The sequence below is a fragment of the Macaca fascicularis genome, chromosome 10, assembly GCF_037993035.2.
Source record: "Macaca fascicularis isolate 582-1 chromosome 10, T2T-MFA8v1.1".
Taxonomy (NCBI): domain Eukaryota; kingdom Metazoa; phylum Chordata; class Mammalia; order Primates; family Cercopithecidae; genus Macaca; species Macaca fascicularis.
In genome coordinates, this window is record NC_088384.1 from 31,146,142 (window position 1) to 31,173,602 (window position 27,461).

The 27,461-nt window shown below is 54.8% G+C and overlaps 1 protein-coding gene across 10 annotated transcripts; it reads left to right on the top strand.

The window, feature by feature from the left end:
• Positions 1-717: 717 nt before the first annotated feature.
• On the top strand, positions 718-27,189 carry TOP3B (DNA topoisomerase III beta). Of its 10 annotated transcripts, XM_005567857.5 has the most exons (19): positions 718-779; positions 7,251-7,425; positions 7,608-7,775; positions 8,952-9,083; positions 11,048-11,154; positions 12,134-12,208; positions 13,634-13,830; positions 15,256-15,412; positions 16,306-16,419; positions 18,659-18,749; positions 19,958-20,112; positions 20,245-20,350; positions 21,385-21,531; positions 21,678-21,851; positions 23,817-23,945; positions 24,530-24,679; positions 24,978-25,078; positions 25,517-25,718; positions 26,621-27,189. In XM_005567857.5, the coding sequence occupies exons 3-19, from the start codon at positions 7,706-7,708 to the stop codon at positions 27,100-27,102; spliced, it is 2,589 nt and encodes an 862-aa protein (XP_005567914.3). In that variant the 5' UTR covers positions 718-779; positions 7,251-7,425; positions 7,608-7,705; the 3' UTR covers positions 27,103-27,189. The 10 variants fall into 10 exon arrangements, with proteins under 10 accessions (XP_005567914.3, XP_005567915.3, XP_005567916.3 ...); XM_005567858.5 differs by lacking the exon at positions 7,251-7,425 and having other exon boundaries at positions 718-1,095; XM_005567859.5 differs by lacking the exon at positions 7,251-7,425 and having other exon boundaries at positions 718-1,068.
• The last annotated feature ends 272 nt before the right edge of the window (positions 27,190-27,461 follow it).

Sequence of the window (27,461 nt, forward strand, 5' to 3'; positions counted from 1 at the left end):
CGAGATCACACCACTGCACTCCAGCCTGGGCAACACAGTGAGACTCCGCCTCAAAAAAAAAAAAAAATATATATATATATACACACACACACACACATACATATATATACACATATACATACACACACACACACATATATATACACACATATAAATTAGCAGGGCGTGGTGACGTGTGCCTGTAATCCCAGCTACTGAGGAGGCTGAGGCAGGCGAATTGCTTGAACCCCGGAGGCAGAGGTTGCAGTGAGCCGAGATCACACCACTGCACTCCAGCCTGGGCAACAAGAGTAAAACTCTGTCTCAAAATCAATCAATCAATCAATAAATAAATAACTTAATTTTAGAATTCGTCTTCCAGATATGTTTTACACAGATCATTCATTCATTCCACAGATTTTTTTACAGCATCGAAAGAAGCTTGCTATACACACATCGGTACATTTTTATTATTTTAATTATTAACAGCATAGATGTTTTCATGCCAGTTTTCATAATCATTGTAATGATAATTGTCGTGATTGTCTCTCCGTCGGGGGGAAGAATCTGGGTGCAGGGCTTGGGGACCCCTGCGGTCCGCGGCGTGGAAGTGCCGCTTCCTGGGGTGCTCCCGGAATCCGTGAGCCAGGGAACCTAAGAACGCCGACCCGCCGAAGCCGGAGGGCAGACGCTGGCACACCGGACGCGGGGACGCCAGAAGCGGCTGGACCCGGAAGTAGGGGTTGCTGGTGGCCGCCCCGGGAGCAAGGACCGGAGCTGGATGCGAGGTGTAGCTGCGGGTGAGCGGCAGGCTGTGGGCCCCTCGCCGGGCGGCTCAAAAAGGCGGGAAGCGCAGGCCTTTTTCTGGCTTGTTTCCTCAACGTTGGCCGGCGGAGGACCCGCGAGCTCGGGAGAGGGCCCGGGCCGGGCTCTGCATTCTTGTTGCCTCTTCCCTGGCGGGGGTGATCCTCTCCCGCGGGGCTTGCTGTAGGGGTTCAGGAAGGTGGAGATGGGCCCGCCCTGTGCCTGCAGGGAGCAGGCGCTGTGGTTAATACTTTTGTTTTCCGAACCCTCCCACAGCAATTTGAGGTGAGGTCTGCTGTCCCAGTCTCACAGGTAGGGAAACTGAGGCTCAGGGAGGCTGTGCAGCCGCCGGGGCCCAGATTGGTGCGGTACACCCCCAGGCAGCTTCCACTCGCCGCCCCCTAGGCCCTGGCTGGGTTTTGAGGGCACCCAGGTTCTCTGACCTGTTATCTAAAAATGAAGTGGGGTACTTTTGTGAACGAATTAGCTGGAATCCAGGGGCAATAATTTCTGGCAGAAGTGAAAGGTAAGATGTTCCTCGTCTTGCCTTTTTATCTTCTCACCTTTGGAAACAGGACCTGAGAGGCCAGCCTAACTTGGTCTTGATGGCTAGCCAGTCCTGGGATTCCTTTGCCAAGGTCGCCTGACGCTAGTGTGAATTGTTCTGAACCTCCATTTACTCACGGTTTTAAAAAATTACAACACCTGCCTTATGGGGTTGTTAGCAAGATTGAATAGTGTTTGTAACTATGGTGTGCCTAGTACAAAGGGGGAGCTTAAGAAATGGTTGTTGCTGGGCGCGGTGGCTCGAGTTTGTAATCCCAGCACTTTGGGAGGCCGAGACGGGCGGATCACGAGGTCAGGAGATCGAGACCATCCTGGCTAACACGGTGAAACCCCGTCTCTACTAAAATATACAAAAAATTAGCCAGGCGCGGTGGTGGGCGCCTGTAGTCCCAGCTACTCTGGAGGCTGAGGCAGGAGAATGGCGTAAACCCGGGAGGCGGAGCTTGCAGTGAGCTGAGATCCGGCCACTGCACTCCAGCCTGGGCGACAGAGCGACACTCCGTCTCAAAAATAAATAAATAAATAAATGGTTGTTTCCCTCTTTTCCTGATTCTAGAAGTATTTGGTAAAGTTACTGAGGTGGTAAATCCTAGGAATTTTAATGCTATTCAGACCACTGCTAGGCCTACTCCCAAGCCACATCTGCTTGTTTCTTTTTTTGTGTTTGTTTTGTTTCAGACCGAGTCTCACTCTGTCGCCCAGGCTGGAGTACAGTGGCGCCATCTCGGCTCACTGCAACCTCCGCCCCCTGGGTTCAAGTGATTCTCCTGCCTCAGCCACCTGAGTAGCTGGGATTATAGGCACGCACCACCACCCCCCCAGCTAATTTTTGTATTTTTAGTAGAGACCAGGCTTCACCATGTTGGCCAGGCTGGTCTTGAACTGCTGACCTCAGGTGATCCACCTGCCTCAGCCTCCCAAAGTATTTGCTCACCGTCTGTTTACCATGAGAATGAAGAAAGCAAAACCCCTGTTCTCGTGCTGCTTATTTACATTCTAGAAGCTGTAGGACGAGCCAAATAAGTAGATGGAGGCTGTACCAGGTGTAGTGGTGAGTGCTACAGGGAAGCATAGCTGGGCTGCTGTTCCATCAGAATGCTCACAGAGGCAGGGCAGGATCAGGCTTGGGGCACGGGTTCTAGAACAACCAAGTCCAGCCACTGGAGATCTGGTCTCTCTGACCCCACAGTCCCTGTCTAGGATGCTGGCAGAACTGCCTGGTCCCTGGTGTGTCCTCGTTATGTCATACATAATTGCTGGCTACTCTGGCATAGACATGAGAAAATCTGAGGAAACATTTTAACACAAAACTTCCTACTTTGGAAGAGATGGGAAACTTACACCCTCACAGAACAATCCGCCTCTGCTTCGAGTTTTCCCTTTTGGCCTCTGGCTTCCCAGGGTGAGGGAAGGGGAGTACCTAGGTCTCTTTTAAACCTCACTTCTGGGCCTCTGATTTTGGTAGAATCAAAACTTCCCCAGAACAGAGAGCAGAGGCCAGTCACAACCACCTTGGTTGTTCATTCGTTCACTCAGCAGGCATTTAATGCGTGCTGGGTGCCAGGAATACGGCAATGAACCTGACAATTGTGGGAGACACAGACTGCTGACGCCAGATGCAGTCTTCAGGAGGGGGAGGGACAATTGCGGGAGAGACAGACGGCTGAGGCCAGATGCAGTCTTCAGGAGGGGGAGGGGCAGGGGTCAGAGCAAGTAGACTAAGGGGGAAAAGTGGCCTAGGCCGAAGCCTGCTGGCACATGGGGAGGAAAGGTGGGTGCGCAGCAGAGCTGTGGAAGATGCAGCTGGAGCTGTCATGGGCCGGAGAGCACATCTGCAGACAGTGCCATCATTCCTCAAGGCCTCGGCTCTCACTCTGGGATGGTTGTGTATTTAGGGGAAGCATCCACTTACTTATTTTGAGGAAAAAAGTAAATTGTCATTTTATTTGGGGCAGCTTTCTGGTCAAGCTTACTGATTTCACTGTGGTCCTGTGATCTCTTAAGTGGGGGACAAGGTTGACAGCCCAAGGCCCACCTCAGACTTCTTCCCCCGCACAGCATAACAAGCAGCAGAAGCCCCTTTAGTGAAGGAGGTTCCTTTGGCATCCTTTCTGAACAATGCCCTTTCCAACCCTCCTTTATTCTTCTGGTTTTATTTTATTTTAAAGTCCCCTGTCTTAGTTCTTGTTCCTCAGTCACTTGTGTCCAGGTGCTAAATGTAAAAGGTACAAAAGAGAATGTGGTGAGGAGGCCTCCCCAGCCCTGACCTCCAGGCCCTAACACCCACTCCAGGTGACTGCTTGGACTGTTTGTTTTATATTCTATCCAGACATATTGCCTCTTCATAATCAAATGCACACGTGTGCACACATATGTGTGATCACAGATGGCAGTGCTCTTTACACATCGTTACGTGCCCAGCTTTCTTAGCATGATTTATCTCAGTGATCGGATCCACGTTAGTATGTACCAAGCAGATGCTTTCCTTTCTAATGCTGCCAGATGCTCCACTGTAGAGAATGCCATGCTTTTTTTTTTTTTTTTTTTTTTTTGGAGACAGAGTCTCACTCAATCACCCAGGCTGGAGGGCAGTGGCGCAATCTTGGCTCACTGCAAGCTCCGCCTCCTGGGTTCACGTCATTCTCCTGCCTCAGCCTCCTGAGTAGCTGGGACTACAGGCGCCCACCACCGAGCCCAGCTAATTTTTTGTATTTTTAGTAGAGATGGGGTTTCACCGTGTTAGTCAGGGTGGTCTCCATCTCCTGACCTGGTGATCCTCCCGCCTTGGCCTCACAAAGTGCTGGCATTACAGGCGTGAGCCACCACGCCCGGCCAGAGAATGCCATGCTTTTATTTAACCACCTCCCTGTTGACAGACATCAGCTTGTTTCTAATCTTTTATCATGATTGATAATGCTGCAGAGAACTCCCCAGTGATGTGGTTCATCACAGGCACCACCATGCCCAGCCTGAGTCTACTCCAGCACTGCCCTGTCCTGCTTCCTGGGGACTCAGAGTCCACATGGACAGTTTTGCCAGGGCCCACCACTGACTCCTGTGACTCTCACCAGGTGACTTCACTCTCCACCTGTCTCACAGCCCTTGCCCTCCCTGGGTCAGCATGCCAACCTCGGGCCCCTCTGTAATTCCTGTCTCTTTCCGGTGGCTTTCGGGACCCTACCCCTCCTGACTCGCCCTGCTAGCTCCTCATCTCCCGACCCCCAGCCTAGGCTTCTTCCACATTGCTGCCACCTCCTCCAGGCCACCCAGGCTGTCCAATGGGCAGGTCACATTTAACACACCTGAAGTCTCACTTCAGACTGCCAGTCCCTTCCTGTCATGCCTAAGCCAAAGCCATGGGTTGTCCCTTTTGCTTTTTTGTAAAGAGGTCTCACTGTGTTAACCAGGCTCTTCTCAAACTCCTGGCCTCAAGTGGTCCTCTTGCCTTGGCCTCCCAAAGCACTAGGATTACAGATGTGAGCCCATGGCAGGTGCGAGCCCATGCCCAGCCCCTGCCTCAGATCATTCTTGACTCACCTTCCCCTCCCTCTCCCATGTCCCTCCCATCCTAGGTCTGCCTAGACTCTGACTTCCCTCGCAGCCTCCACCACTGCTACCCAGGGCCCAGTCATCCTCTTCTATGTGGCAGCCAGAGACGTCCCTTTAACACTTGAAGTCAGATTATCCCACACCTATGCAAACCCTCTGCTGCCTCCCAGCACCCTAGAGCAGACCACATTCTACACCCCTGCTCCCTCCCTCAGCCCCACGAGCCGCTGTGCCTAACCATCTCCTCCCCAAGGACCTCACCTTCCCTGCTCCTGCCTGGACTCTTCTCCTAGGTGTCACCCAGCCCTGCCCTGTCCCTCCCCTGCTCCCATACTACAGCACGCGTTCTGGGAGGGCAGGACCTGGTGTTGCTTTGTGCTGTGTTCCCTGCATCCTGGACTAGGCCAAGCATGTAGTAGGTGCTCAATAAATAACTGGACTATTACGTTCATTCCGAGGAGTGGAATTGCTGGGATGTGCACTTGTACTTTGAGAGGGATCGCTGAATTGCTACACATAGAGGTTGTTCCCATTTAACTTCCCCACACCCTCGGCTGCTGTGTGTGCAACGACTTTGAGTCTCTCCCTATATGATAAGCACAAGCTCATTATAGTTCTGAGTTTCTTCCGTGAGTGTTGTTGGACATGATGTGATGCCACAAAGGTATTTACGTGGTTGTTGTTTTGTTTTGTTTTTTTTGAGATGGAGTCTCACTGTACTGCACAGGCTGGAGTGCAATGGCATGATCTCGGCTCACTGCAACCTCCGCTTCCTGAGTTCAAGCAATTCTCATGCCTCAGCCTCTCAAGTAGCTGGGATTACAGGCACCCAGCACCACACCTGGCTAATTTTTGTATTTTTATTAGAGACGGGGTTTTGCCATGTTGGCCAGGCTGGTTTGAAATTCCTGACTTCAAGTAATCCGCCCGCCTCGGCCTCCCAAAGTGCCGGGATTACAGGCGTGAGCCACCGTGCCCATCTAGGTGGTTGTTTTTCTTCATGCGGAGATTATTTTATTTTGCTTTTATTTTTTTTGAGACAGGGTCTTGCTGTCACCTAGGCTGCAGTGAAGTGGCTGTTCTATCTGCAGGTGTAGTCATGGCACACAACAGCCTTGAACTCCTGGCCTCAAGCAAGCGATCCTCTTGCCTCAGCCTCCTGAGTGGCTGACACTATAGGCATGTGCTACCACACCCGGCTCATGAGATTTATTTTAAAAGCACATGTTTTTCCTAATATTTTTCTGGTTTCATTGTTTCTACTCAAACCTTTGCTAGATCTGGAATCGGTTTTAGTGGGAGTTAGGAAACAGGAGTCTAACTTTATTTTTTTTCCCAGCAGGTTTCCCAGTTGTCTCAATACAAGTCTTTTTTTCTTTTTTAAATACAATGCTATGTTTTTTTTTTTTTTTTTGAGACGGAGTCTCGCTCTGTCGCCCAGGCTGGAGTGCAGTGGCCAGATCTCAGCTCACTGCAAGCTCCGCCTCCCGGGTTCCCGCCATTCTCCTGCCTCAGCCTCCCGAGTAGCTGGGACCACAGGCGCCGCCACCTCGCCCGGCTAATTTTTTGTGTTTTTAGTAGAGACGGGGTTTCGCCGTGTTAGCCAGGATGGTCTCGATCTCCTGACCTTGTGATCCGCCCGTCTCGGCCTCCCAAAGTGCTGGGATTACAGGCTTGAGCCACCGCGCCCGGCCTACAATGCTATGTTTATAAACATCAGTGCTACATTTATAATGATTGAAAAAACAAAAAGGGTTCATGTGGTTTTCTTTTACTTGGCTAGCAAGTATTGAATGTCATGTGTCAGGCACAGAAAGCTGTTGCAAAGACCAACAGTGATTCAGAACAAAGTCCATCATGTCCTATTTCGGGGGTGAGGTAGTCGCTGATGATGGCATAATGTGAGTGGGTTGGAATGGTGACCTAGCCCAAGAACCGTGAGCACAGGAGGGCTGACTTATCCTGCCAGTGGTGTTGGGAGACTTGAGCTGGGCCTGTGGGCCGTCCAGCTGCACCCTCCAGGCCTGGTGGAGCTTTCTCTCAGGCAGGGGAGCGCAGGCACAGAGGCTTCAAGTGAGTGTTTGCTTAAATGATGATATTTGATTTAATTTGGCCAGAGCATGGCCTGCAAAGCAAAAGGTGGAGTGGAATAGGTGGGAGATAGATGTGACAGAGCCCTGATATCTGCTTGGTGCTGGACCGACTAGCCAGAGGGTCTCAGGCCCATCATGGATCAGAAGGACCTGGGGAGCCCAGCCTGGACATCTGCATTTTGTAAAGTGTCCTGGGGCATCCAAGTGCTTAGCTGAGGGGGTGGTGCTGCTCTCGGCCATGATGGTTCCTCTCTCCAGGTGAGTCCACCTGTAGGTGGAAGAGCCAGTCCAGAGAGGAGGGCCAGGCATCCACCCGGCCTGACCCATCACTGGAGATCCCCAGGTCCCGGCATCTTCCTAGCATGGATTTAGGAATCAAATGGACCTAAGGAGCCAGATTCCCAGGATCATCTCAGCCACTTCAGTTGACCTGGTAGTTTTGTTTTTGTTTTTGTTTTTTTAATCTCAGATGTCTTCAGGTGTCCCTAATTCCCTAATTTTTCTTCTTCTTGCCTCAGGTTGGTCTTGTTTTTTCTTTGTTAAAGTGAGTTTCCTTGTAGTGGTATAGGTTCTTTTGACAGCATTGCTATCCTGAGTGTCTTTTCTTCTCTTTAGGGGTCAGCATTGATAATAGTGCTGTGCTGCAGAAGAGTGGAGTGTAAACTTTTTCACTGCCACTGCCCCGAAACTGGAGCGTAAAGGGCTGAGACAAGATGAAGACTGTGCTCATGGTTGCCGAAAAGCCGTCCTTGGCACAGTCAATTGCCAAAATCCTCTCTAGAGGTAGGAGAGACCAGCCCTGCGCATGCTTTCTTGCTTTGGTCTGTAAGCACGGCCGTTTATGTGTTACAGGACATTTCTTTTTCCTAATGTGACTCCACCCTGGCTGGGGTAGATTGGTTCGGTCAGCAGGTGGTAATGAAGCATCTCAGAATGTCACAGTGGGGTGCATTTGCTTCCATTCCTGGCAGTGTGCCAAAGCTGGAGTTCCCAGAAGGCACAAGGCACAGCTTACAATGAAGTGGAAGGACAGTCATTGTCCACATGCCGGGCCTGGCAGGGCTGTTAGGTACAGGTAGCAGAAACCAGCCCTGGAAGGAAGGAGACACAGCCAGGACCACACCCCAGTTGAGGTCTGATGAGGCTATGCCCCAGGCATCGTCATCCCTGGATACTCCCACTGTCCTGTGGACCTCACATCACTCCAGAGTAGCCAATGGACTGAGCTGTGGCCACAGACACTACTGAGACACCAGGGAACTGGAGAGGGAATGTCTGCCACTCACCCCCAACTCTGGCCACTGGGGTGGTTGGTAGGGTGCTGTTTCCCCCCATCTTTGAATTCCCTCCAAATAGGAAGAGTTTGGATGCTGGGTACCCAGAAATGACAGGCACCTACCTGACCTCCCCTGGCTCCAGCAGCTGAGGGGGGAAGAGACCCTCGTTCAGCTGAGAAGGCATGGTCCGCAGAGGACAGGAGGCCCCAAAAGTGGTGCCCGGTGCCCGGTGCCCAGAACCTGAGAAAGTACGGCTGAGTGTGGTCAGTGGAGAGGGTGAGAATTCAATAATTAGAAGGTCCCTGGTAACCTAGAGTAGATCTAGAGTCCCATTTTAGTAAATGATGAATAACGTTTCAATGAAGTGAGGCAAAAATGGAATTGAAGAGTGAAAACATAAATACAGAGGAAGATCCCACCCCTGCCTGCCTGCCCCTGGCTCCTGGCAGCCTGGGGCTCTGCATCAAGAGTGCTCTGTGCTAGGTTGTTGGCAGATGCTGTTTTCCCTGAGTGCCGTCCCATCTCTTAGTGCCCAATTACCCTCAGCAGTCTGCGGAATGCTGTCACTCACCACTCTGAGGAAGGACTCTGGCCCTCTGGGAGGTGGCATCCAGGCCGGGGTCTCCACAGTGTCTTCAGCTCAGCTGAAGCAGCCAGTCACTTTGTGCTTCCTCATCCCCAGGGAGCCTGTCCTCACATAAAGGGCTGAACGGGGCCTGTTCAGTCCACGAGTACACTGGGACCTTTGCTGGCCAGCCAGTGCGCTTCAAGATGACGTCTGTCTGTGGTCACGTGATGACTCTGGATTTCCTGGGTAAGCCCCTCTACCCTCCATCCTACAGAAGGGAGTTCTGCGTGGCGCTGGCCGGGGTCCAGTTGAAGCCAGGAGATTCCTCTAGGCAGGGAAGTTTGTCCCAACTCCATGAGTCATCAGGCCAGCAGATCATGGAGTGGTGATGAGAGGGTTCCTGGGTGCGGTGCCCAGAACCCAGGCTCTGGAGCTCAGCCCTGGGTCCCCATCATAGCAGCACCCCCTAGTCACTGCATTCCCTGTGCACCGTCCTATGTAGACAAAGTGGCGGCACCTATCTTAGGAAGGGCTTGACCTGTGCAGGCATTTGAGAGAAGCCTGCTGCTGTTGCCGAGTTGACCATCGTCTGTCGGTCATTTGGTGGCTGTCATTGTCATTCCTATATTGTTACTGTTATCAATTACTTTGGAAGTGCTGGTATTAGTGACCTGCTGGGTATAGGTGTGGGGCCGTGTGGTTGGCAAGAGTCTGATCCAGGCTCTTCCCCCTGCTCTGCCAGCTCACTGGCTGGAGACGAGGGCACTGACAGCCTCTGTGAGTTTACACTTCTCGTAGTGAAATGGGTCTCACAGCAATGCCATCTGCTTCCCAAGACTGTAAGGATTCTGTGTGACAGTGAGGGCAGAGCACTTGGCACTCGGCAGAGCACACGGCAAAGCCTCAGCCCTTGTTCTTGCTGCTCATTGATGACAGTGATGACAATGATGGTGACTGGGTTGTGTGGCTGAGCATTTGGACCCCAAGTTTTATCTCCAGCTGACAGGTGGGGAGCTGGGATTTGAATTTGGCTCTGTCTGACCCCATTCTCCCAGGATGCAAGAAATGGGGCCTAGGAGGATCGCCTGAGCCCAGGAGTTCAAGACCAGTCTGGACAACATAGTGAGACCCCTGTCTCTACAAAAAAAAAAAAAAATCTTTTTAAATCAGCCGACATGGTGGTGCGCACCTGTAGTCTTGGGAGGCTGAAGTGGGAAGATGGATTGAGGCTGGGAGGTCGAGACTGCAGTTAGCCATGATCGTATCACTGTACTTCATCCTGGATGACAGAGCGAGACCCCTGTCTCAGAAAAAAAAAGAAATGGGCCTAAAAGAAAGCCAGACAGGCCGAGCGTGGTGGCTCAAGCCTGTAATCCCAGCACTTTGGGAGGCTGAGATGGGAGGATCACGAGGTCAGGAGATCGAGACCATCCTGGCTAACACGGTGAAACCCCGTCTCTACTAAAAAATACAAAAAACTAGCCGGGCGCGGTGGCGGGCGCCTGTAGTCCCAACTACTCGGGAGGCTGAGGCAGGAGAATGGCGTGAACCCGGGAGGCGGAGCTTGCAGTGAGCTGAGATCCGGCCACTGCACTCCAGCCTGGGCGGCAGAGCGAGACTCCATCTCAAAAAAAAAAAAAAAAAAAAAGAAAGCCAGACAGCTGAGCATGCAAGAACTGGGCCTCTGTAGATGAGCAGGTGAATGTGCTGGGCATGAGGCTCAAAAAGATGGGTCCTTTAACAGGAGTGACTGCGCACATGTGTGCCCCCACAGAGTGCTGGGTGGAAGGATGGAGTTCCAGAAACTCAGGTTGGAAGTGTCAGTGAAGACACCAGTGGTGGGGTCCAGTGCTCAGGCAAAGAAAGCCAGCCCAGGAATGATGCTCCCAGCCACAGGGAAAGTCCCAGAAGTGAGGCCAGAGTGGCAGCCCCCGGAGAGCTTGCTTGGCTCCTGTGGTTGGCCGGAGTGTGGTGTCAGCTCAGCAGCCGAGCAGAAAGGAGGCTGGAGGGAAGGGGGTTACCAAAGGCCTGAACCCACATCCTGGCTCTGCCTCTGATCATCATGATGACCCTGGGCAAATTGTTCTCCAAGCTTTCCCCTCCTCATTTGTGGGATGAAACCAACATCATCCTGGGGTTATGATGGTCTCGGAGGTTGAGCCCCTGTGAACTGTGAGGTGTGACTCAATGTCACTGTGACTGGTTTGTAGGAAAATACAACAAATGGGACAAAGTGGACCCCGCAGAACTGTTCAGCCAAGCTCCCACGGAGAAGAAGGAAGCTAACCCCAAGCTGAACATGGTGAAGTTCCTGCAGGTGCGTGGGGCTGGCCTGGGCATGAGCACACCCGGGCTCCCCACCCTCCACAGCTGTCCTTGCCCACCCTTGCGTGAGTCCTAATCCCCCTTGGACAGGGGGGCCTTTGCTAGCTCTTTCTGTGAGTGCCCCCTGCTGGCCCATGAGGCACCTGCAGGCACCCCCAACACACAAGGCAGTTGCCAGTGCCAACCCTCAGTCCTGGAGAGCAGGCCTTCTGCTTTTAAAATAGCTTGTTTGGGCCGGGCGCAGTGGCTCACGCCTATAATCCCAGCACTGTGGGAGGCCGAGGTGGGCAGATCACCTGAGGTCAGGAGTTCAAGACCAGCCTGGCTTACACGGTGAAACCCCATCTCCACTAAAAATACAAAAAATTAGCCAGGTGTGGTGGCGGGCGCCTGTAGTCCCAGCTACTGGGGAGGCTGAGGCAGGAGAATGGCATGACCCAGGGAGGCGGAGCTTGCAGTGAACCGAGATCGCGCCACTGTGCTCCAGCCTGAGCGACAGAGCGAGACTCCGTCTCAAAAAAAAAAAAAAAAAAGCTTGTTTGGCTGGGGGTTTTTTCCCCTTAATTTTAAAACAAATGCATACAGATTATGGAAAATTAGAAAGTGCAGATAAGTATAAAGACAAAAAAATTATTCATAATCATATTAGCCAAGACAACTGCTGTTATCATTTAGGGTTATTTCATTGGAACCCTTTTTCTGGGCAGTTTTGGGGTTTAAGATCATGTTGCACTTACACTTTTTTTTTTTTTTTTTTGGTCCAAAAAACATCAATTATAAACTCAATTGTTTGCTGTTGGCTGAGCCAGCCTCACCACAGCCAGCTACCAGTCCTCCTACCTGAGCCCAGGTACCAGTCCTCCTAGCTGAGGTTCAGGGCCTGGGACCAAGCCCTGTCCTGGATGGGAGCACGGGGCAGGTGGCATGGGCTGGGTCTGCAGCAGGTGCATGTGAACTGTGCTGTGTGGCAGGTGGAGGGCAGAGGCTGCGACTACATCGTGCTGTGGCTGGACTGCGACAAGGAGGGGGAGAACATCTGCTTTGAGGTGAGTATGAGGCTCAGTTTGGTCCTCACTTTTGGCCTTTCTGACGCCAGCCCCAGACTGACACCAGCAGTCACACCATTCCTGGGGCCAAAGGAGGGAGTAAACTGTACTGGTTTAAAAACACCTCTCCCCTCCCTTTATTTTGAAATTCCATAGATATTTTTAACTGCATCGGCTGTATTAAAGGTGGTCAGTTGTGCCTCTGCTTGCTGGGGCCACACAGTATGAGTGAACATAGGAGGGGCGAAATTGGGTGGATGCAGGTTTCAGAATGGGACTGTCATGGGGCAGCTTGGTGTTCAGCATCCTGTGCCCAGCTTGACTTCTCAGGGACCTTGGGTTGATGCTGGCTGATTCCCGACCTCAGCACTGAGCTCCTTTTGCAGGCCTCGCTCTGCTCATCTCCTGCCCCACCCAGGATGCCTCCCGCCTCCAGCCAACCCCGGGAGCCCTGCAGAGAAGCAGGTGGCAGCTCCCTGTGCACACCCCATGCCCCATGCTTGCCCTGGCCATGGTGCCCTCACAGTGGCCATGCCTGCTGGTCTCACTTGGTGCCCTTCAGGCTGTTGTTCCCTATGGGTCGCCCCTGTGCTCCTGTACCCCCAGCTCTCGCCTGTGGCTCAAGAGCTGGTCAGTGAGACAGAGCTCAGGCACCTGGCGTTGCAGTACAGCACCCTCAGCAAATGCGATCACACTCTGTCTCTTCCCAGATTCCCTCCTCCCCTGCAGGGCGGCTCCTCTCTGGGGGCCTTTGCATCTGGGAGTGGAGAATGGGGGCAGCTCATGGGGCTTTCTCCCTTCAGAAATGAAGCCACTTATTCCCAGTAAGGAAGCTGCGTGGCCAGGCTCCGGCGGCGACCCTAGTCCCACTGCACGGCCTTCCTAGTGAGTCTCGGCTCCAGGACCCCTGCTGTGCTTTAGCCCGAGCTGCCCCCACCACAAGCTGGGACCACCCGTGGCCTTCCTGCTCTTGCCCATTTCCTTTCCCCTTCATTCTTTTCTCCTTCCCTGTCTTTTCTTCAGCCTCTTAAAATTTCCACCCACCCCTCCAAGCCCTCCCTCCTAGAAGGCAGGGAATCGGGTCATGTGGGATGGGTCTGGGGACTAAGAGGTCCCTCATGTACTTGGCAGTAGCATTTCCTGATTTGGTGGGTTTGAAAGCAGAGGATTAGAAGAGAGAGTGCGGGAGTAAGAAGGGAGTGTTCGAATATGTTTCTAGATGGGAGGAAAGGAAGCCATGTGGTGGGGTGGTATGGAGTGCTCAGGGCTTCTGGAAAGCCAGGGGGATAGAGGAGGGTCTGACGGGCAGGAGAGGGGGCTGAGTACACATGTTCTTTGCTGGAAGGAGCCAGGCTTCACAGTGGGGTGGGGAGCTGTGGCAGGGATCTGGGAGGTGGGTCACAGCTGGCCACTCCCCACCCCCAGGTTCTTGATGCTGTTCTGCCCGTCATGAACAAGGCCTATGGTGGTGAGAAGACCGTGTTCCGGGCCAGGTTTAGCTCCATCACAGACACAGACATCTGTAATGCCATGGCCTGCCTGGGCGAGCCTGACCACAACGAGGCGCTCTCAGTGGATGCTCGCCAGGAACTGGACCTGCGAATCGGCTGTGCATTCACCAGGTGCTGGCCACACCCGCGGAGTCCTGGGCACACCCTCACTCTCCCTCAGCCAGAGACCTGCCTCTACTGGTCCCCCTCAGGAGCCCCTAGGCCTCCCAGAGCCAGGATGAGCAACAGGGGATTTCACCAACCCTGAAGAAGGCCGGGCACAGTGGCTCACACCTGTAATCGCTGCACTTTGAGAGGCCAGGATGGGAGGATTGCTTGAAGTTGGCAGTTTGAGACCAGCCTGGGCAGCATAACAAGACCCCATCTCTACAAAAAAAAAAATTATTTTTTTGAGACAGAGTCTTGCTCTGTTGTCTAGGCTGGAATGCAGTGGCACAATCTCAGCTCACTGCAACCTCTGCCTCCCAGGCTCAAGAGATCCTCCTACCTGAGCCTTCCACTACAGGTGCTACAGGTATGCACCACTATGCCTGGCTAATTTTTGTGTATTTTGTAGAGACAGGGTTTCACTGTATTGCCCAGGCTGGTCTGAAACTCCTGAGCTCTAGCAATCCGCCCACCTTGGCCTCCCAAAGTGCTGGAATTACAGTTGGGAGCCACTGCGCCCAGGCTAAACAAAAATTTATTTTTTTGTTTGTTTGTTTTTTGAGACAGAGTCTCACTCTGTCACCCAGGCTGGAGTGCAGTGGCACAATCTCGGCTCACTGCGACCTCTGCCTCCTGCATTCAAGTGATTCTGATGCCTCAGCCTCCCGACTAGCTGGGATTACAGGCATTCGCCACCACTCCTGGCTAATTTTTATACTTTCAGTAGAGATGGGGTTTCACCATGTTGGCCAGGCTGGTCTCAAACTCCTGACCTCAGGTGATCCGCCTGCCTCAGCCTCCCAAAGTGCTGGGATTACAGGTATGAGCCACTGTGCCTGTCCAAGCATTTTGTTTTAATTAGCTGGGTGTGGTGGCGTGAGCCTGTAGTCCCAGTTACTTGGGAGGCTGACGTGGGAGGATCACTTGAGCCTAGGAGTTCAAGGCTGCAATGATCTGTGAATCCCCATTAATGCATTCCTGCTGGGCAACACAGCAAGACCCTGTCTCTACAAAAACCAAAAAGACCTAAAGAAAACTGTTTATTTAGCTGACAGAGATCACCTATGCCCTGCTCGATAAAGTGTGTTTGTCTGTGCTTTGGGGGTCCTGAGGAGAGTGTGCGGTAGATAGAATAGAATAGAAGGCTCCCTGGCCCGAGACAGTAGAAACCTCTGTCTACTCTCTCACTGGCTCTGTCACCCATGTACACACATGAATCCTCCCTAAGGCTATGCCCACTCTGCTCCCACTGACTTCTAAGCGGGGACACCACCTGGTGCCACCTCCCTCACGCACCACCCCTGGCCTTGGGCTGGACTCACATGGGTGGCCATAATAGTGTCTTGAGTGAATCAGTGACCAAAATACCTTTCTCTCCACTCCCTCCAGGTTTCAGACTAAATATTTCCAGGGGAAATACGGTGATTTAGACAGCTCTCTCATCTCCTTTGGGCCGTGTCAGACTCCAACCCTGGGATTCTGTGTGGAGAGACATGATAAAATCCAGTCCTTCAAACCAGAGACCTACTGGGTGCTGCAGGCCAAGGTTCCTTGCCTTTCTCTATGCATGCTGGGGCTTTCTGGGTTTGGGGCACGGATTCTGAGAGTCTTCCATCATCATCAGCTGGCAGGCCCCAGGCTGAGGGCAGAAGCGTGGACAGGTATACCTGGAAGTGGTCTGTGGTGCCCAGGGCTGAGGGACCCCAGCCTTCATGGGGATAGTGGGAAGAGATTGGGCCTGTATGTGCTGAATCTGGATAAGGGGGAACGAGTTCAGCTCTGGCAGTGCAGGGTGAGGTCACCTCACATGAATCACAGTGGCTGCAGTGGTCAGGTCCAAGCACTGGACTGAGGCCATTGACTTTCAAACTTTTTAAAATTCCTGGAACCCTTTCTTCAAATAAAAACCTCCACGGAAGCTCACTGTAAGACTTAATACAGCTAGGCACAGTCACTGATGTCTGTAATCCCAACAGCCTGGGAGGCTGAGGCAAAAGGATTGCTTGAGGCCGGGAGTCCAGGGCTACAGTGAGCTACGATTGTGCCACCGCACTCCAGCCTAGCAACACAGTGAGACCCTGTCTTGGAGCTGCTCTGGCTTGGGACCCCGGTGGTGGCCATACCTACCACTGGCCAGGCACTGGGGATAGGCAGGGGTGGTGTGAGAAGTAGGGGCTCATGTGCTTCTTAAGGACACATCAGCCTCAGCTTTGGGCTGCCTTCCTGAGACTGACTGCCTGGTTTCAGGGCACGGGGTGGAGAGGGCCAGATGTCAGCTTGCGTATCTGCCCGCCTGAACAGGTGCAGCTGTGAGCCATTAGAGCCAGGGCTGTTTTGCTCCCAGACAAGGAACAGCTTCATCTGTCCTGGTTCTTCCTGGCTTTGGGTTCACCTAGAGACTTTTTCTTGTGCGTTCACCCTTTATGCTTTTTCCTGCAGGTTAACACTGACAAAGACAGATGTCTCCTTTTGGACTGGGACCGAGTAAGAGTGTTTGACCGGGAGATTGCACAGATGTTTCTAAACATGACAAAGCTGGAGAAGGAAGCCCAGGTGCGCCTGCTCCACCCACACCTACCACAGTTGCCTTGGGTGAGGGTGGCCCTTGGATGCCTCCTGCTGGAGGAACAGCCTGTGATCCTAGGCCATGTCTTCGTCCCCCTTTCTAAAACACAGACATCTTTTTGGAAAGCCGAAAGCTTACTCCCCCATATACTCCTAAGATATTTCTGCCCGATGCAATAGCCACAGTGTACTGCATGCCCGCTCCATACCAAGCACTCTCCACGCCTGTGACCTTGTCAGACCCCTTCCACCCTCCCCTTTCCGCGTGACCCACTAGGCATTACCTCTGTGTGGCAGGACTCCATCTCACACAGAGATTCAAGCTAACAACTGTTGAGGGACCTGCGTGCAAATTGATGAACTTGTCCAAGGTCACAGCTAGCAGGGGATAGGCTTGGGATTCCAATTTCAATCAGCTTGCATGCTTTTATGGGATTATGTTTCTTACTCAGGGTTTCCATGAATTGAAAGGACATGCTGCTTGGCTGTTAGGAAAAGGGCGAGGTGACTGGGCTGCACAGGTGGGGCCACATCTGTGGCTATTGAAGTAAACATGCTACAGGTGTGACAGCTACCAGATCCATTGAAACACAGCCTGGCCTACTTAGCCACCTTCTCCTTGTCCTTCTCCGGCGTTCCTTGAGTGCCCTGTTGCCTGCCATGCCACGTCTCAGGCATCTGAGACTTCTAAAGCTGCTCCAGGCTGTCAGCATTGATCACATTCCTGCAAAGACACTGTTACCACCTCCAGGCCTCATGCCAGGGAGCCCAGCTTCACTGCTGCACGTAACAACTGGCCTCTGTGTTACCACCCACATCTGTCGGTCTGGAATGCAGAGGGCATTGCCATGACCAGCCTCCTTGGGATTGACAAGGGCAAGGGCCTGGGGTTGAGTTGTTTGGATTGTTTTTGCCACAGGCAAAACAAAGAGTTGTCTCTTCCAACAAGTGTTCAGCAGAGGTAGAGAGTGGTAGGACCCCAACCAAGCACAGCTCACGGATACACTCCACTAACCTGTATGGTGTTTACACAAATTCCAGAATAGTTACCAGCACTTAAAAATTATGAGATTCCATACGAAAATTCTGCCTTCCAGCTTCTCTTGAAAAAGCAGAAGAGGTAGCAATACTAGCAGGTGCAGGCAGCAGCCTTCCCCACAGCAAGGAGTGGCACTTCCCCTGGGACGGGCCCCACTTGCCATCCCTGTAGCTTGGCGGATGCCGGCTTCTGTAGGATTTCCATCTGCAGCCCTTCTGACTCTTCAATCTTCCAGGTTTTCTCTCACTAGAAAATTCTCCAGAAAAGAATATTCAATCACTTGTGGCCAGGAGTTTGAGACCAGACTGGACAACACAGGGAGACCCTGTCTCTAAAAAAAATAATTTAAAAAGTAGCCGGACATGGTGGCACATGCCTGTAATCTAGCACTTTGAGAAGCTGAGGCGAGAGGATTACTTGAGGCCAGGAGTTTATTTAAGACTAGCCTAGGCAACATAGCAAGACCCTGTCTGTAAAAGAAATTGAAAAAAAAAAATTGGTCAGACATGATGGGTGTGTGCCTGTGGTTTCAGCTACTCAGGAGGCTGAGGCAGGAGGATCGCTTGACCTAGGAGTTCAAGGCTACAGTAAGCTCTGATGGTGCCACTGCACTCCAGCCTGGGTGACAGAGCAGGACCCTGTCTCTTAAAAAAAAAAAAAAAAAAGGTTGGTTGGTTTGTTTTGAGATGGAGTTTTGCTCTGTCACCCAGGCTGGAGTACAATAGTGTGGTCTCAGCTCACTGCAACCTTCACCTCCTAGGTTCAAGCAATTCTCCTGCCTCAGCCTCACGAGTAGCTTGGATTACAGGCACGTTCCACCATGCCTGTACATTAGCTTGTACATAAAATACAAGCTAATTTTTGTATTTTTAGTAGAGACAGGGTTTCACTATCTTGTTCAGGCTGGTCTCAAACTCCTGACCTCAGGTGATCCACCCACCTCAGCCTCCCAAAGTGCTGGGATTACAGGCGTGAGCGCCCAGCCAAAATTTTTTTTTAAAATAATTTTCATTCTTTTTCCCTTCCTGGTCCTGAATACTCAATCAAGTCTTTAGACTGTTAGGAAGAATGAGTTGGAGAAACAGGGAGACCAAATGAATGAAACCAGCCCCTTCGTCCACACATCTTGATTCCCTCTATGGTGGTGTCTTCATCCTCCTCCAAATCATTGACTGTCCTGTCTTCCAGGTGGAGGCCACAAGCAGGAAAGAAAAGGCCAAGCAGAGGCCCCTGGCCCTGAACACCGTGGAGATGCTGCGTGTGGCCAGCTCTTCTCTGGGTATGTAGGGACATTTCTCTCAAGTTGCCAGAAGGCATCTTGAGGCAGGTTCATGGAGGCAGGTTCAGCCTGGAGCAGCGAGCGCCCAGGGATGCAGCATGGTGCCCGAGGCTTCGAGGGGATCTGAGCCTCATGAGGATTTCACTTCTCCTTAGGTTGTAAAGGTGGTAAAGTTGGTCACCACCTGAGGGGACATCCCGGGTCCCTGAGCAGCTATCCCTGGTGAGGGGAGAGGCTCCAGCCAGATGTCACCTTGAAGGAACTGGTGTGAACATTGCCCCCCCTCAGCCTCATCTCCTCAGCCTTTTCTCCTTAGTAGCAAGCAGGGTGTCTGGAAAGCTGGTGGTCTCTGGCAGCTGTCAGCCCCTAGGCATTGGTGCCTCCCCCCACAGGGAACTATTGGCAGTGTCCTCTCAGAGTGGTGGCTCCAGCGTCCTCAGAGGGCAGCAATGCTGGGTGTGGTTGCTAGCTAAGCGCCAGCCTCTGCCGGTCAGGGAGTAGCAGGATGAGCCCCTCTCAGTGGCCCCAAAGTGCTGTGAGGACAAAAACGCCTAAGGGCTCAAAATGGGGCTGCGTGGAGCTCTGTCATCAGCCAGCCCTGAGGCATGGTTATGGCTCCGTGGCCAGTGCATGGGGAGTGGTGCTCTGAAGGCCGTGTCTCATCCCCATGGCCATGAGCCCCGTGAGGATGCACCGTGGGGTAGAGTGAGCGGCGTTTCCCATCAGGCCCATCCTGGGTGTAGGATTCAGCCTCAGACAAGGCTGTGTGGCACAGGTGTCCACCCGGCCAGCAGTTCTGCACTCCAGCCATGCCTGCTCAGAGCCACCCTCGCCCTCCAGGAGGGGCCGGCCACAATGGGGGAGCCCAAACGGCAAAAACGGGCAGCCCAGGGGAGTTTATCAAAGCAAAAGTGTAGTCACCAGTGCACACTCCTCATAGGAGAGGTGGCCTCACAAGTCCCCAGGCCTGGGGCTATGAGTGATGTCTCACATGCTGGGGGCCAGCCTCACTGCCGGAGCCTTCTCCCCAGGGGGTGCTCGCGCTGCTGGGCACTGCCTGTTCCCTGTGGCACTGCCCTGGCTGACGGACTCTGGAGGCCTGTGGGGTGTCACAGCCACTGTGTCCATAGGCCACAGTGCATAGGCCAGGGCAGGCACCTGGCCGTCCCCACGTACCTGGCCCTCTGAGAGCCTCCTGTCTCTTGCAGGCATGGGGCCGCAGCACGCCATGCAGACGGCCGAGCGGCTCTACACGCAAGGCTACATCAGCTACCCACGGACAGAGACCACCCACTACCCTGAGAACTTTGACCTGAAGGGCTCTCTGCGGCAGCAGGCCAACCACCCCTACTGGGCCGACACGGTGAGTAGAGCCAGGCCGGCCCCGGCATGTGTCTGTGTCACTGAGGCCTTGGGACCAGGTCTGGTACTTCAGCCAAACCTAGGCAGGCAGCCGAGCCCTGCCGCAGACTCTGCTCTGTCTTCTCTCCCTCAGGTGAAGCGGTTGTTAGCAGAAGGTATCAACCGCCCGAGGAAAGGCCACGACGCTGGCGACCATCCCCCCATCACCCCCATGAAGTCTGCCACAGAGGCCGAATTAGGTACCGCTCTCACCCCATACGCGGCGTGCTTCCAGGGAGGGAAAGGCGACCTGCGACAGTGAAGGTTGCAGGCCCTGTTGGCAATGTGGGGGCACCTTTAGCCTCTGCCTGCCCTGGCTGTGGGGATGGGGGGCCACCTGGAAGATGAACTCCATTACTGTGGGGCCAGGACAGGAGTGAAGAGGTGGCAGCAGGTGCTGTTGCAGGGAGGCGAGGGGGCAGACACCACGGGGACATGAATGAAACCAAGGCAGAGAGTGGTGGCGTGGGGGAGGGGGTGGTGCACCTCCTACCTCCCAGCTGGCCTAAGGTGGTACCCGTGGTCCGAGTGCCAGGAGAAGGCAAATGAGGAAGGAAAAGCAGTGCAGGTCGAGACAGGGGCCACTTGTGGACAGTCTGAGTTTGAAGCAATGGTGTCATGTCACGAGACAGTGGAAGGACAGGCCAACGCCTGGCACCAGAAGCAGGGGCAGGAGGTCGGGCAGGGTGGTGGGAGCTGCAGCCAGAAAGGAACCACTGAGGTATGGAGGCTTGTGTTCCCTTCCTCTGCATTTTCTTTCTTTCTTTTTTTTTTTTTTTTTTTCTTTTTTTGAGACAGAGTCTTGCTCTGTCACCCAGGCTGGAGTGCAGTGGCCCGATCTCGGCTCACTGCAACTTCTGCCTCCCAGGTTCAAGCAGTTCACCCTGCCTCAGCCCCCTGAGTAGCTGGGATTACAGGCGCCCACCACCACACCCAGCTAATTTCTTTGTATTTTTAGTAGAGACGGGGTTTCACCATGTTGGCCAGGCTGATCTCAAACTCCTGACCTCAAGTGATCCATCCACCTTAGCCTCCCAGAGTGCTGGGATTACAGGCATGAGCCACCACGCCCGGCCTTCCTGCACATTTTCTTTCCTCCTTCCCCGGGATTTGCAGCGTGTCCCACACAGCGGCTCTGTAAGCAGGACCTCGCTGCTCGAGCAAGAGCACTGGGGGCTCCTTACAGCCAGAGCCCCCAGCTGGCTCCCAACTGACTAGCCCTGGCCTATTGCAGGGGGTGACGCGTGGCGGCTCTATGAGTACATCACCAGACACTTCATCGCCACGGTCAGCCATGACTGCAAGTACCTGCAGAGCACCATCTCCTTCAGGATCGGGCCCGAGCTCTTCACCTGCTCTGGGAAGACTGTCCTCTCCCCAGGTCACACCGCGGGCCCAGCTTTCCTCCCCGCCTTCACGGGCAGACAAAACAAACATTCTACATCGTGTCTGGGGATGGGAGGCCCAGGGTCTGAGGCCCGGGTCACCCAGGCTGGGGACCCTGAGTGGCGGCGCATGTCTCTCCAGGCTTCACGGAGATCATGCCCTGGCAGAGCGTGCCCTTGGAGGAGAGCCTGCCCACTTGCCAGCGGGGTGACACCTTCCCTGTGGGCGAGGTGAAGATGCTGGAGAAGCAGACGAGCCCGCCCGACTACCTGACAGAGGCTGAGCTCATCACGCTCATGGAGAAGCATGGCATCGGTGGGTGTGCCTGCCCAGGCCCCAGAGCCAGCTCCGACTCCAGTACTCAGGCTTCGAGTCTTCTTACAAAGCTGCCCCGCCACCCCTGTGTGCCCAGCCCAGCACCTGTCCACAGGCTGGTGTCTGGAAACTGGTGACCCAGTGTGTGGCCAGCCAGGCAGGTCCACAGCTGGCATCCCCTCCCGAGGCCTGCATTCAGGACCTGGCCTTCCCTGTGAAGGCCCAGATGTGCCCTCGTGCACTGTGGGATGTGCACACGCCGACTAACGCCCACAAGGCTGAAGACTGGCCCAGATGCCAAGTGACTCATAGAAATCATATTGGCAGTCTCCTGAGTCCACACAGCCAACCTGGTCTGTCCTGAAATCAGGTGACAGGGAAATGAGGTCTAACAGGAGCTGCTTCCCTGGGAGAGAACAGAAATGCCTGTCCCAGGGACAGGGCTCCCCAAAGGGTGACCAGGAAGTTTCCATGCAAAAACAGGCAGCCCAGGGGAGTTTATCAAAGCAAAAGTGTAGTCACCAGTGCACACTCCTCATAGGAGAGGTGGCCTCACAAGTCCCCAGGCCTGGGGCTGTGAGTGATGTCTCACGTGCTGGGGGCCAGCCTCACTGCTGGAGCCTTCTCCCCAGGTGGTGCTCGTGCTGCTGGGCACTGCCTGTTCCCTGTGGCACTGCCCTGGCTGACGGGCTCTGGAGGTCTGTGGGATGTCACAGCCACTGTGTCCAGGCTCTGCTCCAGCAGGTGGACTCTCAGGGAGTGTCCCTCCCCAGGCTGGGGTCCTGGTGACCATGGCGACCTTGGCGGGAGAGCAGAGCTCTGGACTTGCTCCTCTCGGGTCCAGGACACTTGCCAGGGTCCTGAAATAGCCCTCAACCCACTGTGGAGTGTGGGCTCTGCTCCCCTGCGTCCTCTGCCCTCTCCCATTGATGGGACACTGGCTCCTGGCAGCCCTGTGCTAGCCAGTGAGCCAGACCCAATCAGCAATACAATTTTGTGACAGTGAAGAGGGCTCTGGTGTTACCTTCGCAACAGGAGAGTGGTCAGGGTGGCCCTGTGACTGAGCCCCCAGGAGTGTGTAAAAAGGGCCTGACCAGAGCCACTGCAGAGGAGCCCACACCACGCGTCATGGCGCCTGGCAGACTTGGGGTGGTAGCGGCACAGACCACCCACAGCCTGCCACACCGGGTGCAGAACTGGCCTCGTGCCAAGAGCCATGGGCCCTCAGCAGGCTCCCTAGCCCCTGAAGGCCAGTTTCCATGTGAGATTCTCTCTGAGCTACTTTGGGAAGGTGTGTGTCACCTGCCGATTCTGGTGAGCTTGTGGGGAGCCTGAGCCTCCTTTCAGCCCCTCTGACTGGCACCTGCCATAGTCAGAATGCCTCAGCCTCTGCTGCGCCCCTCTGCCAGGAGAGTTCCTCTGGGTGAGAGAGTGGAATCCTGAGGACTGGGAGCCTGCCCTGGGGATCGTGACGGGCATTGCAGAGAGGGAGGAGGTGGGAAACAGGAAGTGGGCAGAACTGTCCAGGTTTAGGGGAGGTTAGCTCTGCAGTGAGCTTGTAAGCACCTCCGTGTTCTGGTGGAATGGGGCTCTGGCTCCGGGAGCAGGTGGGTGCCACAGGATCCAGGCAGGAGAAGCCATAGAAGTCACATTTACCAGGCACAGAATAAGCGCTGTGACCTCGGAGAGTTCCTTAACCTCTGAGCCTGTCGTCTCTGCCGCAAAGCAGGAGTAGGCACCCCGTGCAGGGCGGGCTGCCTTTGTGTTCTCAAGGCAGAACATGAAATGCATGCAGTTGGTGCCCAGCACAGTGCAGGGGGTGCTCAGGGCACAGCCCTCCTTCCTGTGGCCCAGAAGCAGTGAGAGGGCCTGACCACCAGCAGCCCCGTGACAGGTGATACAGCATGTGGTTCAATGGGGCATGCCCAAGGCAGGCCAGGAACCCTGGGGCCTTGTACATTGCAGGCACAGATGCCAGCATCCCTGTGCATATCAACAACATCTGCCAGCGCAACTACGTCTCCGTGGAGAGCGGGCGCCGGCTCAAGCCCACCAACCTCGGCATCGTCCTGGTGCACGGCTACTACAAGATTGGTGAGTTCCTCAGTCCTGCCTCCAGGGCCCACAGAAGCTCCCTGACTTCTCCCTGGGTGTCGGCTCTGCTGCCCGCTCCAGACAGGCCCCTGCCCTGCAGTGATCCCCCAGCCCCACACACACTCCCTCAATACCCGCTGAAGGGGCGCTGCCCCAGGACCCCCAGGACCTGCCCAGAGCAGGAGCTCAGTGTGTTTGAAGGCTGAACAGACGTGTGAGGGAACCAAAAGGGGAGGCAAAGGTGCCTCAGCCCTGTTCCCTGGAGGTTCCCCAGGGGCCAAGGGGAGAGGGAAGAACACAGAACTGGCCCGAGGGCGGCCTGGAGCTCATTTGTGACGTGGTTCTAGCCACAGGATGTCCCTGGCCACTCTGCCTGAGATTTCCAGGTGGAAAATCAGGAAAGGTCTGGGGTCATAAGAGCCAGCCTGGTACCATCTGAGGCCTTGGACTGGTGGGCAAGGCAGAGGCCAGGAGGATGGGCCAGAGCGGGAGAGGTGAACAGGGCAGTAGCCCTGCCTGGGAGGGGGTGGCATGGCCCTGGGTGTGAGTGCTCAGGGCAACATCTGCCCCCTGCCCGCTTGCAGATGCAGAGCTGGTGCTCCCCACCATCCGCAGTGCAGTGGAGAAGCAGCTGAACCTGATCGCCCAGGGCAAGGCCGACTACCGCCAGGTCCTGGGCCACACCCTGGACGTGTTCAAGAGGAAGTTCCACTACTTTGTCGACTCCATTGCCGGTAGAGTCTGCCTCTGGCCTGCCCCTCACCAGCGGGGTGTCTCTGTCAGCACTACCAATACCTGGGGACCTAGGTCCCCACATGGGACCAGCTCCCAGATCTGGGCTCCATAGGCGAGGGCAGTGACACCTCCTGGCTGGGTTGAAAGAGCAGGTGCAGGAACACCATACACAGTCAGGAGCATGCGCCCCTGACACACGGGGCAGTAGAAACCACTACCTATAGGGACCCTTTCATACTCGGAGCCTTCTGCTGGAGGCTGGGAGGGAGATGACTCCTGCACTCTGCTTGCCTGCAGGCATGGATGAGTTAATGGAGGTGTCTTTCTCGCCGCTGGCGGCCACAGGCAAGCCCCTCTCACGCTGTGGGAAGTGCCACCGCTTCATGAAGTACATCCAGGTAGGTGCAGGGAACACTAACTCAGGCAAGCTTCCTCACCCCTGTAGGCCTCAGCTTTATCGCTGGTCATGCAGGAATCATGTTCTTTGTCCTGGTTGTCACAGAAGAATGATTGAGCATAAAGCAGCCTTGCCAAAAAATATCCAGTGTCCCCATGTCCCCTAGAACACACAGCCATTAGGCCACGCAAACACACGTGGTTCGTTTTTCCCGAACACCATGCCACTTGCCATCATGGGCATTAACGTACGCACAGAGATTTTAGAACTGCCTTTATCTGCACGCATGGAGCAAGGGCCGGAGACTCATGCTCCTTGCCTGGCAGTGTGTCACAGTTCTGCATGAAAGGTTACATATTTTGTATTATGAGAGGAGTGGGGGTGGAGGCCAGGTGGTAGCCCCAGTGACCCTCACACCCCCTGCCTGGCATTGCCGCAGGCCAAGCCAAGCCGCCTGCACTGCTCGCACTGCGATGAGACCTACACACTGCCCCAGAACGGCACCATCAAGCTCTACAAGGAGCTCCGCTGCCCTCTGGATGACTTCGAGCTGGTCCTGTGGTCATCAGGCTCTCGGGGCAAGAGCTACCCACTGTGCCCCTACTGCTACAACCACCCACCCTTCCGAGACATGAAGAAAGGTGAGTGCGGCCGCTCCCTCCTGCCCATGGGTAACAGCAGTCTCTGTTCAGTGCCAACCGCTGCCTTGCACCAGGACGGACTCTGAGGGGACCCCTCACCCTGGCCTTTCCTGCACTCATTGGCACTGAGACGAGAGACCCTGGATGTAGCTGGGGCACTGGTCAGGCCTCAGGCAGTGCTGCCACCCCCTCTCTGTGTCAGAATTGAGCAGGCAACCCTAGTCCACCCTCAGGACCTGGGCACAGGTGTGCAGTGCTCCCTCTGGAGCTGAGTGAGCAAAAGGATGGAACAGTCGAGGGACCCACCCGGTGAACAGGCACCCCCAGTCAGTGTCCACCACTGTCCTCCATCCTCATCCTCATCCTCATTACTGGAGGAGGGAGTGCATGTGTCCAGGCAGGCAGGACAGAGAGCACCAAGCCGGACCAGGAACCAGCAGGAGTGAGGTGTCTGCCCACGTTCACCATGTGCTCTGCAGAGAGCCCCCTCAGGCCTCAGTCTGCACCCATGCTTCTGGGAAAGTGAGACCCCATGCTCGCTCTCCTCCTGCCTCCAGAGCAGCTGACAGGGTAGTCCCATGTGGCCCAGTGACACGAGGGTCATGTGGTATTACCAGTAACGAGCTGTGGCAGCAAAGCAAAGCGGGGATGGAGTCGACAGAAACCCACTGGGATGGCGCCAGCAAGGGGCCTTGAAAGTTGAGAAGGTTTCAGATAAGCAAAAAACAGGGGTACTGGCAACCAGGAGCCAAAGCATGAGCGAGGCTGTCCCCAAGAGCGAGACCAAGAAGAGTTCCTTCTGCTGGGACAAAGGATCTAGGAGCTTGAGGCATTGGGAGCAGACCACAGAGGGCAGGTGGGCACAGTGGGCATGCCTTTACGGGGCTCCCCTCTCCCACCAGGCATGGGCTGCAACGAGTGTACGCACCCCTCCTGCCAGCACTCGCTGAGCATGTTGGGCATCGGCCAGTGCGTGGAATGCGAGAGCGGCGTGCTGGTGCTGGACCCCACCTCGGGCCCCAAGTGGAAGGTGGCCTGCAACAAGTGCAGCGTGGTAGCGCACTGCTTCGAGAACGCCCACCGCGTGCGGGTGTCCACCGACACCTGCAGTGTCTGTGAGGCCGCCTTGCTTGACGTGGACTTCAACAAGGCCAAGTCCCCACTCCCGGGCGACGAGACGCAGCACATGGGCTGTGTCTTCTGTGACCCCGTCTTCCAGGAGCTGGTGGAGCTGAAGCATGCGGCCTCCTGCCACCCCATGCACCGCGGCGGGCCAGGGAGAAGGCAGGGTCGAGGGCGGGGCCGGGCCAGGAGGCCCCCTGGGAAGCCCAACCCCAGACGGCCCAAGGACAAGATGTCAGCCCTGGCCGCCTACTTCGTATGATGGCCCTGTCCTCCCTCACCCAGGCTGCAGTGCTATGCAGACACCTCATGGCACTTCAAACTATTAAAATGCATTTTATCTTCTCCAGAGCTGGGGCCCCTTTGCTGGTGCAGCGACGTCAGAGGGTTACCGTGTCTCTGGGCACCTGTGGGGCCCTCTTTCCCTCTCCGAAACCCAATACATCTCCCTTCAGCCTGCACACATGTGCCCCAAGTGCTCCCTGCTATCCCTACACCCTGGCAGTACGGGCAGGGATGCCCCAACCCTGGAGCCCTGGGGAGTAGACCCAGTTTGCACTCACACCCCATCTCAATCCGTGCTGCTGACGGTAGCTGTGTGCACAAGCAGTGGCCCTGATG